We start from the raw sequence: 11,860 nt of genomic DNA on the forward strand, positions 1-11,860 counted from the left end.
TATAAAGATAGTTGAAGTGTTCCTATTATGTAAGGATTCAGCCATGTTATCCTAATGATTTATTTAAGTCCAATTTGATGTGGTTTCTAGTAAAATTATACTATTCAATAAAGATATTGTACTTGACTTTAGCTTTAGATGCCCAAGACGAGTAGAAAAGAAAGAAATCATCCCAAACTTCTCTTAAACACGATGACCGCTCTTCTAAAAAAATAAGGCTGGACAGTGTGGCCCACCTGATGAGCAGACTAGCTTGATTTTTGAGAAGAGTGATCATTGTGGCAGGCCCTATCATTTTCAGGGTACTGATTTCCTAAACAAGTGACATGGTGCTGGGAAAGATTTCACCTTTGAACAAGTTGTAGTCCATGCCTTGCTTGTAGGTGATCAGTACTCAATCTAGGGCACCAATGCCCTTCCACAACTATACAAATTTCTCAATGGTTCCGAGGATAATGGCCTTGTGGGGCCCATGACACAGTCTCGAAGCATCTTCGTTGGCTAAAGAGAGATCCAGAAAAAATGCATTATGTATTCTGATCAAGGTCATTATGACATTCATGTTTATTGTGATGCTGACTGGGTTGATTGTGCAATCAATCAGTGGTCCATCTTCAACTTTTGTACGTTCAGCAGGAGAAATCTAGTCACGTGGAAGAGCAAAAAATAGCTTCATGTTACACGTTTCTTTATGAAAATTGAATAACGCTCTATGGGATCCCAATGAGATTCCCTAGCTTCCTTAATTTCTCCGTGAACTTAGCATAAATACCTTATCCCATGTCCTTTTTAATTTTGTGATAATCAAGCAACAATCTACATGAACTCTAATCTTGTATTTCACGAGCATATACCTAAACACATTGAAGTGGATTGCCATTTCATAAGCGAACAATTATCTAGTACTACAATTTACACTTATCTATCGACAGAGATATTATTAGGCCACGTTTATTGACATTATTTTTGAGTTGGTCATCTCTGACATTCATACTCCAACTTAAAGGGAAGTGTTAGTCTCTCTCTCTCTCTCTCTCTCTCTCTCTCTCAATACACACACACACACACACACCATGTTTGTAGTATTCTATATTTGCTGGTATTTTAATTACTACTATTCTACTTTTTTACTCAATGGAATGGGGAAGAAGAAATCATCCCAAACTTCTCTTAAACAGCACGTGGATTTTTTGGGCCTCATAGTGGTTGTGGAATGCACTTGGAATGATAGAGGATCTTAGCTTTATTATATTACACATATAGGAAAATCAAGCAAGAAATTTATCTTTGATGGGCCGCTACACAGCTTGGCTCAGCAACTGATCACGGAACGCGTCTAGGTGGGCCTTATCCATGCACCATGTCATCAACCGGATACCAGTCATCGGCAGAGTCGGCACTCCGAAGACACAGACGGGGACGATGTTGGAATACTGTATCGGGATGAAGTTAATTGGCGGGCCCCACCCATAGTCGACGCTGCGAAAACCCAGCCGGGCCCACTCTGAAACGAACAGCGTGCTGTACGTTAGGGGCGGCGCGAACGGGTCCATCTCGTGGCCCACGTAGCTTGAAATACTGATGGACGGCTTAGATATACAACACATAAATCGGGGTGACCCCACACTCAGGGCCTCACCAACTAAGCTGTTACCAGTGGACGCCGATTGCGTACTGAGTAAACTCTGTAGGGTCTACATGATTTACATATTTTATCCACTCCGTCCATCCATTTTAACTGATAATTTGAGGGCTATTTCTTAAAAAAAAAAAGCATATCCAAGTCTGAAGTAGACCTCACCACGGGAAACAGTGTAAATTGAGATTCTACGGTCGAAAATTTCTTGGGGGCTACAGAAGTTTTGGATCAATCTGTTATTTGTGTTTTTCCTTCATCTATGTCTGTGTGATCTTATGCTCAGGTTTGGATGACAAATAAACATCATCGTGGGCCCTACCAAGGTATGATAAAAGCGTACGGACTGATTTCGTTAACGGGGCTCATCTCCTCTCAGTACGCAATCCGATTTCGTTAACGGGGCTCATCTCCTCTCAGAGTCCTTGCTCTCGGAGTCCTGAAAAATCGGACGCCATGCATTCGCAAGGGACGCGGATCGCGTCCTACCCACGCCAGGACGGTAATCCGTCCGTGCTGGGCTCTGTGGGCCCACCGTGATATAAGTATTTTATCCATGCCGTTAATTGTTTTTCTAAGATCAATTAAAGATATGATCCAAAACATTAAGTAGGTTCACAGCTCCAATGGGCCACACTAAAGGAAGCTGCAGTGATAATGACACTCACCATTGAAACCTTTCTAAGGGCCACCGTGATTTTTTATTTTTTTAATACCATACAACCTATTCATAAGTCATGTAGACGTGGATGAAGCGAAAAAACAAATATAAACTTCATCCGAAGCTTCTCTAGCTCCCAAGAAATTTTTAATGGTGAATGTTCAATCCCCAATTTGTGGTCCACTTAAGACTTTTTACTGCCTCTTTTTTTGTCTCATTGTTTAAAATGATCTGAGAAAAACGATAAACGGCGTGGATAAAACACTTACATCACGGTGGGCCCCACAGAGACCTGCCCAGACGGATTACTGTCCCGGCGTGGGTAGGACGCAATCCGCGTCCCTTTGCTAGTGCTTGGAGGCGAGGTGGGGAGCAAGGTGATGTTTATAATAAATCCATCCTGTCCATCCGTTTTTTATGATCATGTTAACACATAATCACAAAAATGAAGCAGATCAAAACCTCAAGTAGGCCACACGACAGGAAACAGTGATTATTGAATGACAACCATTGAAACATTCGTTGGGCAATAAGATTTCTTTATCAGACTGATATTTTTGTGTTTTCAGTTTATCCCGTGGGAAGGATCTTATGAACAGTATGGATGGCATATAAACATCAAGATAAATCCTAGGGAATTTTAACGTTAGTCATTTCCCTACTCACTTTTTCCTGTAGTTAGGCTCACTTGAGTTTTTATCTATCTAATATTTTGATTCATGACCTAACTTGAGCTGAAAAAAGGATAGACGGAGTAGATTTTCACAAACTTCACGGTGGGCCCCATGATAACAAAAACTTATTTGAAAGTGGATTGCGTCCTACCCACGCCTGGACGGTCATCCGTCCGGGCAGGGCTATGTGGGGCCCACCGTAATGTAAGTGTTTTATCCACTCCATTCATTGTTTTTATAAAATAATTTTAAATAATAAGGCAAAAAATGAAGCAGGTCCATAGCTCCAGTGGACCACACCAAAGGAAGCTGCAGTGATAGTGACACCCACCGTTGAAACCTTTCTAAGGGCCACCTGATGTTTTTTTTACCATCCAACCTATTAATAAGGTCACGTAGACGTGGATGAGGTGAAAAAACAAATATCAGCTTGATCCGAAACTTCTCCAGCTCCCCAGAAGTTTTTAATGGAATCAATTAAATCCCAACTTTGTGATGCATTTAATCCCTGCACTTGCCTCATGTTTTGGGTTATACCTTAAAATGATCTGAGAAAAACGATTAACGGCGTGGATAAAACACTTACAACACGGTGGGCCCCACATAGCCCTACCCGCCCGGACTAGGACGCAATCCGCGTCCTCACGTAACCAACCTTTGAGAAATATAAGGATTTTTAAAATTCAAGTAAGTTCAATCCGTGTTGGATTTTATATCTTCGGATGGATTTATCTATCTATAAATACAGAGCTAAAATAAAAAGAGATTACTCAAAGATTTTGCTCAAGAGCGTGAAATATGAAGGTAATTAGTTTTGTTTCTATCTTTCTCATCTTGTTTCTCATCTCGTCCATCCAGTCCGTCCAATGTCGTGTGTATGGCGACCGTTATGACACTGGAGGACTCACAAGAGAGAGCTTTCCGCCGGGGTTCATTTTTGGCACAGCCACGTCGGCATACCAAGTCGAAGGAGCGGCTGGCCCTGAGTATGGCCGTGGGCCGAGCATTTGGGATGTGCTTGTTCGTTACCCAGGTAATTTGCTCAATCTTGTTTTTGGATTTTGATTATCTTGTTCTGATTAATTCTTTTAATTTGCATGTATTATGAAATTTCATGAAATTATCATATTTTGTAACAGTAAGTGCAACCAAACACAATCAAAGCATCAATTATTTTTTATTGTTTTGATGTTTTACGTGCATATATGATTTTTTGATAGTTTGTTTTATTTATCAAGTTGATGGGCTTTATTTGTTTGTCAGTGTGGTTGGGCTGTACACCTAGGTTTTCACTTCTAAAAGACGTTGCATGTTAGGTTTTTTACTTCTATAAAGTATTGTCCATGATTTTGTAATGTGGGCCATTGATCAATTGTCTTCCAATGTGGATAGAAAATGTTTTAAAAATATATTCCAAGGAATAATATTAGCCTTTGGAATTGTGCCAGACAAATGGATGGTCAAAAAGAAGATAGAACAACAGTAGACATTAAATTGTCCAAATATCAGTCCATTGGATGGATCCAAATTTCAATTAACCCTTTGATCAATGAATAGTGGGCCTCATTTGTGTGAACTGAAAGCCTGTATCTTACAATCAATGTGTCCGAGCATGGTGATACAGAAGTGGACGCAGTCCCAAAATCGCATTGTTTGAATAATCATAACCTTTAATTCGTGGACACTTGTTTGTTAAAATCAGGCATTTGGATATTTTCAATCTTAATCATCTAAAAAATATTCACTAATTTGATTTTTAAATAATCAAATAACTGTAAATTTTGATCCATGACACATCTAACATTAAATATTCAATAATATGTATCTCATGTATGCAATATCTAAGTGATCCGTGTATTATCCATCACTCTCCACAAGAGTATCAAAGGTTTTTCTCCTGTAGAATACATATCTTGTATCTCATGTATGCAATATTTAAGTGATTCGTGCATTATCCATCAAACTCCACAAGTATCAAAGGTTTTTCTCCGGTAGAATACATATACTGATTTGGTTGGATTCTTGTATCTTATGGATCACTCCTACCCAATGTATTGGAATTTAAAGTTTGAAACTTGCATTTTGAATGGGAATGTAGATTTGTATTGGGGTTTAGATTCAAGAGACCCAGGTAACACTAGCGGGTGTTTCCTTAAATGTTAATGAGGTCTGTGCCTATTGATGAGATCCCATAGGCCTGGATGAAGGGAAAACACAAATATAAGGTTAATCTGAGTTTTTAATAATTGGAATTCAATCCTTACTCAGTGGTGCACTTTAGATTTGATCTGCTTCATTTATAGGGCTGTTAGCTAAAATGAGCTAGAAAAACAAATGGATGGTTTGAATACAATAAATACTTAAAGGTGGGCTCTATGGTTAGGGGAAACATACTAATGTATATTACCCTGGTAATACACACACACACACACACACACACACACACACACACACAGAGCCTCACATGACAGATTAGGTATCAAGTCTTTTACATCACCTGATTGATATATTGTATGAGTTAGATTTATAGATGTTCAATTTCAATCTTTTTTTTTTTTTTCATTATTAAATTTTGAATTTTTTAATTGGACAGGAGTTGTTGCAAATGGTGCAAATGCAGATGTTTCCGTTGATGAGTACCATCGCTATAAGGTACTGAGTAGACAAGATTGTTTATGTAGCCAATGATGTGTGTGTGTGTGTGTGTGTGTGTGTGTGTGTGTGTGTGAATGTTAAAACCACTAAGGCTTGGATGATGACAATGATGATGGCCTACCCTTTTATGAATTTTGTAAATTCTATTAAACCCCAAAAATCACACATTAATCAAGCTTAGCACAATGACTTGCATAATGATGTGTTTGATACATGTTGCAGGAAGATATTGATTTGATGGTAGATATGAACATGGATGCCTATAGGTTCTCCATTTCTTGGTCAAGGATTTTCCCAGGTTTTTAAACATAGAAAATTTCTTTCTTTCTCAATATAACATTCTCTCTCTCTATATATAAATATAGATGGAGCACGTGTGACGTGGCTCCTATATATAAATATAGATGGAGCACGTGTGACGTGGCTCCTATACATGTTCAATCCAACCGTGGCCTAATTAAATCTTGCCATGCTAGCCTCACCCAATCCTACTCACATACATATTAGATACATACAATTACATAAATATCTCATAGCATGGATTGTTTATGATATACAGAGGGCACGGGTAATGTGAACAAGCAAGGGGTTGCTTACTATAACAAGTTGATTGATTATATGATCGAGAAAGGTATTTTTATCTCTCTGTCTCTCTATATTTTTAAATTATTCACAACTAGCTAATTGTGCCACCTGATGGAGCTTGATACACACCCCTACCTTAAATAATTGGTGGGGCCCACTAATCTTTTAGAGATCCTAAAAACATGGGGCTAATATATATGCATTTTAATGACATGTGTATATTAGTGACACACTTTTATTTTAAAATGATGATAATGCAGGCATTACTCCTTATGCAAATCTCTACCATTATGATCTCCCTCAGGCCCTTGAGGAGAAATACAAAGGCTGGCTCAGTAGACAAGTTGTGTAAGTTTCGAATCCTAACAATCTAATGCACATGTTAATAGAGGGAAAACATCCAATGCTTGATCGAGATTTTCTATGGCCCAAAAGAAACATATTAATCACGGAAACAATACAATGCTAAATGGGGGGCATGTCCAAAAATTTAGTCCATGTTAAATACAAACCCTAAATCTTCAGTTATGTTGTGTTGACTCAAAGACTCACTAAATTTTAGGTTTGTTAAATTATGATTTTACTCAGCACCAAACTTTTCAAAGTATTGGCTCAAAATATTGTTAGTTGAGTTCAGTCCGCCGAGTTTCTAGATAAATTATGTCAAGTGAAGAACTAGTTAGTGACTTTTACAAAGATCATATGATTTTGGCATGAGTATTCTATGATGGGGTATACGAAACTGGTGAATTGATCAAAGTTTGTGTGGTGCAACAGTAAACCCTAAATATTCAATTATTTTGTGTTGACTCAAAGACTCTAAAATTTGAATTTTAGTTAGCACCAAATCTTAAATTTTAGGATTATTGAATTATGATTTTAACTCAACACCGAAATTTTCAAAGTCTTGGCTCAAAGTCTTATTAGAGTTCTATTCGCTGAGTTTTTAGGTAAATTATATCAAGTGATGAACTATTTAGCAACTGTTATAGAGAATGAATTGATTAAAGTTTATGTGGTGCAACAGTGAAGATTTTGCAGATTACGCAGATTTATGTTTTAAGATGTTTGGTGACCGAGTGAAGAACTGGTTTACGTTCAATGAGCCACGTGTTGTCGCAAGCCTGGGCTACGATGATGGGACCTTTGCCCCCGGGAGGTGTTCGGCGCCATTTGGAAATTGCACATCTGGAAACTCGGCTACAGAGCCATACATTGTAGCCCATAATTTGATTCTTGCTCATGCAGCTGCTGTGCAACGATATCGTCAAAAGTACCAGGTAAATGTAAATCTAACATATGTTTCCCATTTCCTGCAATTTTCTTATGATTGGTTGATTGTTTAATTGTTTTGGTTTTTATGGTGTTGATATTTTAGGAATGCCAGAATGGGAAGATTGGAATTTTGTTGGATTTTGTTTGGTATGAGCCTCTCACTAATAGCACTGATGATGTTGCAGCAGCCCAAAGGGCAAGAGATTTCCACCTTGGTTGGTAAGTATTATTTTCCTAGTCTAAAAATCTAGAGGGACCTAGGTCCCAACATGGATAGCCATGATCAGATGGGCCCAAGATCGATGGCTATGAAGAAGTGTCTCATGGCCATTTTGCTGGACATCTTTTTTTCTTTTTTTTAGCCCATTGATACAAGGGTTGATTCACCCATTATTAACTACTTAAATTTAGTGGGGCGAATCCAATCAATGGTATTCCCCTCGTTAATCTTTCTTTGTTAATTTAAAAATGCTTTTTGAAAAAAAAAATGAAAAAAAGAAAAAAGAAGAGATTAATGAGTTCCTTTTTATGATATTTTTTTGTGGGTCATTGCTGTAAATTCACAGGTTTTTGCATCCTATAGTCTATGGTAGATATCCGCATAACATGCGCCACATCGTAAAGGAGAGGCTTCCAAAATTTACAAGTAGTCAGGTGAAGAAGGTGAAAGGATCGATCGATTATGTTGGCATTAACCAGTATACCTCAAACTATATGTATGATCCTCATGTGAAACCGGCCCATACTGATTATGTTGGAGATTGGAATTGCGGATTTGCATGTAACTCTCTTTTTCATCAACTTCAATTTTCTTTAGACTTTTTAAGCCATATATGTAGTGACTTGTCTAATAAATTTTTTTTTTTTTTGAATGGTAGTTGATCGTAATGGTGTGCCGATTGGACCGAGAGTAAGACATTCTTTCTAAATTCATAGCCACTCTTTTTTTTTTTTTAAAGTGAATTTATATTTTGTTAGTCTTTAATTTATAGGCCTTTTCAATATGCAGTATTAGCTCTAATGTCATTGCATGGATTTGGAAAAAGCATAATTGTAATTTGGATGCTTTATTCATTTGAGAAGATATGGAAGATCTCCTTCTTCCTCATTTAAGTTATTTCATTTCAAATCGTCATTCAAACACTCCTTAAGGTGTTTTGAATGAAATCCCGGTTCATGGTGATTTTATTTTAATTTATGATTTTTAATCATGAGAGAACCAATCATCTGGATGGATATAAAATTCATCGTCCCACACAACATATTATAAAAATAAATAATAAGATCATACTGAATTTTACTCTAAATTTTGAAGTTGTTGAGTTGTATTGATGGAAGAATGAACTAATGCAGGCACACTCAAACTGGCTCTATATTGTTCCTTGGGGTATGTACAATGCTATCACCTATGTGAAGGAAACATACAACAACCCAATTATGATAGTATCTGAAAATGGTAAGAACACCTCATTTAAAAATTAGATATTTATTTACTGTAACAAAACAGAGCCACACATAATAGGAATTTAACTAGCTTTTATACATGCACCTAATATTTTTTAATGATTTTTCAGGAATGGATGATGCTGCCAACCTTACACTTTCGAATAGTGTGCACGACTGGACTCGAATTAATTACTACAAAGATTACATACTCAATATGAAGAAAGCAATGGATGATGGAGCGAATGTAATTGGCTACTTTGCATGGTCAATGGTTGATAACTTTGAGTGGAAATCCGGCTTTACGTCGAGGTTCGGACTGCACTATATCGACTATAACGACAACTTGAAGCGAATTCCAAAGATGTCAGCACATTGGTTCCGGCAGCTCCTCTTTAGGAATCTTAAGAATTAAGCACATGCGCCTCTATTGCGCCCTTTTTTTTTATGCATGACCCAATTTTTTTTATTTATTTTTACTAAATCAACTTTCCTTCAATTAGATTAGGAGTTTAATTAGATGTTGATTTTCTTATGAGATAATTAGAAGTTGGTTATTTGGATGGTTTTTAATAGTATTCTTTATTAAAAATGCTTATGCACATTTATCATTTTCATTACTATAGATATTTGGTTTTTATGCTTTTGGTATATGGGCGTTTCAACACCTCTGATTTATCTAAATGTTACTGAGTCCATCATTAGTTTGGGAGTTTTAACACCTGATTTCTCTACAACCGTCCATTTTATATGCCATGGATGGAATCGTTCCGATTACCTAACGAAAATGATCCTGAACATGATTGATCCGATTTTATGCCAGCAAATGAAATGAGTGTTTATACTAATAAACAATCTAGATCAACATATTGGAGTGTCTTAGGGCCTGTTTATTAACTCTTAAAATTAACACTTAACATGGAATGGCGAAAATGCCTCGTATCAGGAGTTGTTTGTTAACACCGAAATCAGAAAGTGCTGCGATATTTCATTGAATTCTTTGAGTCTGGCTTAATGGTGAATGCGGAATGCGCTCCATAAATTTGAAATTTTTTCTCTTCTAAATTGTTTGCATGATAGAAAACTAACCTTTAATGTGTGAAACTTATTTATGCTCCACCATTATTTATGTGTTTGATCTACACCGCCCATCAACTTTTTCAGATCATTCTAGAGCATCAGCCCAAAAATGAGGTACATGTAAAACTCAAGTGGGCCACGCCATAAAAACCAATGGAAATTGAATAAAACTAAGTCCCATTAAAAACCTTTTGGAGATGATCTTTGTTTTTTCCCTCATCTGATCTCTATGACATAATCAATAGATTGGATGTCAAATAAACAGTACAGTGGGCTTTTATGAGAATTTTAATGGTGGATATCCAATCACTATTGTTTTCTTGTGGTGTGGTCCACCTGAGATTTATATCCCGACTGGAATGGAAGAAACACATACATCATGATAGGCCCACAGAGCACCGACCACCAGCCAGGGGTTGGTGGCAGGGGGAGTAGATACGTGTCGTGCCTATGCTCCTCGAGCTCCGAGTTGTGCGAACGGTTCAAAGGAGATCAAAGTTACGTGGGCCACGATGATGTATTTATTATATTCACACTGTTTATCCATTTTTCCATAACATTTTAGAGCATTAACCAAAAAAAGAGAATCATATCCAAAGCTCAAATGTACCGCACCAAAAATAGCAGCGGGGATAAGGATTTTCACGGTTAAAAAATTCATAGGCCCATCATAATGTTTATTTTCCGTCCAATCTGTTCATAAGGTCACAAATACCTGGATGAAGAGGAAAAGCAAATTTCATATTGATCCGAAACTTCTGTGACCCCAAAAGGATTTCAATGGTATACGTTCAATCCCCTGCTGCTTCTTGCAGTGTGGTACACTTGATCTTTAGATCTGACATATTTTTCGGCTCAAGCCTTATTACGAGTTCGAATAATGGATAGACGGTTTGGATATAATACATACTTCATGATGTGACCCACCGTCAATACACCTGCTACATAGCTGTTGTGTGGTACACCAGCCAATCCGCTTCCGTCCAGAACGGACGCGGATGAGCTACTGACAGGTCGATCAGCGAGAATTGCTATGAAGTGACGTCACCAAGTTGTGTGGGACCCACCATGATGTGTATATTGTATCCACACCGTCCATCCATTTGGTGATGTAAATTTAGGATATGAACCAAATAACGAGTCAGATCCAAAGCTCGCGTGGACCCCACAACAGAAAACAGTGGAGAAAGTGCCGTCCACCATTAAAAATTTCTAAGGGCCACGAAAGTTTTCGATCAAGCTGAAATTTGTGTTTTATCTTCTTTCATGTCTCTCTTAACTTATGAACACGTTGGCATTTTTTAGAAGAAATTATGGTTCTGTTTTGATGTACTCAAGAATTTGTATGGTGGCATTTTCACAGCATTGTATCCACATTTTGGGTGAGTGGGACCATTTGACACATTCCCTAGAATGTGGATGGTGGGATGTACTAAATGCTCCTGTCAGAAAGAAGCACCCTAGAATGAGAGTTGAATGATCGGCATTACGACCAGATTCCGCGAGAATTCGGAAAGATTTTGGGTGGAGCCTACTGCGATGTTTGTGAGAAAGTCAGCCCGTCCATCCATTTTTCGAGCTCATTTTAGGATATGCGGTGAAAAATAAGATATATCGAAAACTTAAATAGGCCACATGATAGGAAATAGTGGAGATTTTGTGACCACCATTGAAACATTTATATGGACTTTTGTATCGATTTAAGTTCATGATGTTTTCACTTCATCTTAGTCAAATTGACCTTATAAATAGTTTGGATGGAATATAAACATCAAGGTAGTCACTAGAGATGTGCATCGAGTCGAGTCGGACCGGATTGGGTCCAACTTGACTCGATCTGATTTTTCAAGA

General features: G+C 37.6%; 1 protein-coding gene across 1 annotated transcript; it reads left to right on the plus strand.

Annotated features, from left to right (window-relative positions):
- The first annotated feature begins 3,769 nt into the window (after window positions 1–3,769).
- LOC131225951 (beta-glucosidase 44-like) lies at window positions 3,770–9,344 on the plus strand. The gene is made up of 11 exons (XM_058221579.1): window positions 3,770–4,004; window positions 5,565–5,623; window positions 5,849–5,924; window positions 6,186–6,257; window positions 6,472–6,559; window positions 7,239–7,491; window positions 7,590–7,705; window positions 8,053–8,267; window positions 8,365–8,396; window positions 8,840–8,942; window positions 9,061–9,344. Exons 1-11 carry the CDS (start codon window positions 3,770–3,772, stop codon window positions 9,342–9,344), a joined length of 1,533 nt encoding a protein of 510 aa, XP_058077562.1.
- The last annotated feature ends 2,516 nt before the right edge of the window (window positions 9,345–11,860 follow it).

The sequence above is a fragment of the Magnolia sinica genome, chromosome 14, assembly GCF_029962835.1.
Source record: "Magnolia sinica isolate HGM2019 chromosome 14, MsV1, whole genome shotgun sequence".
Taxonomy (NCBI): Eukaryota; Viridiplantae; Streptophyta; class Magnoliopsida; order Magnoliales; family Magnoliaceae; genus Magnolia; species Magnolia sinica.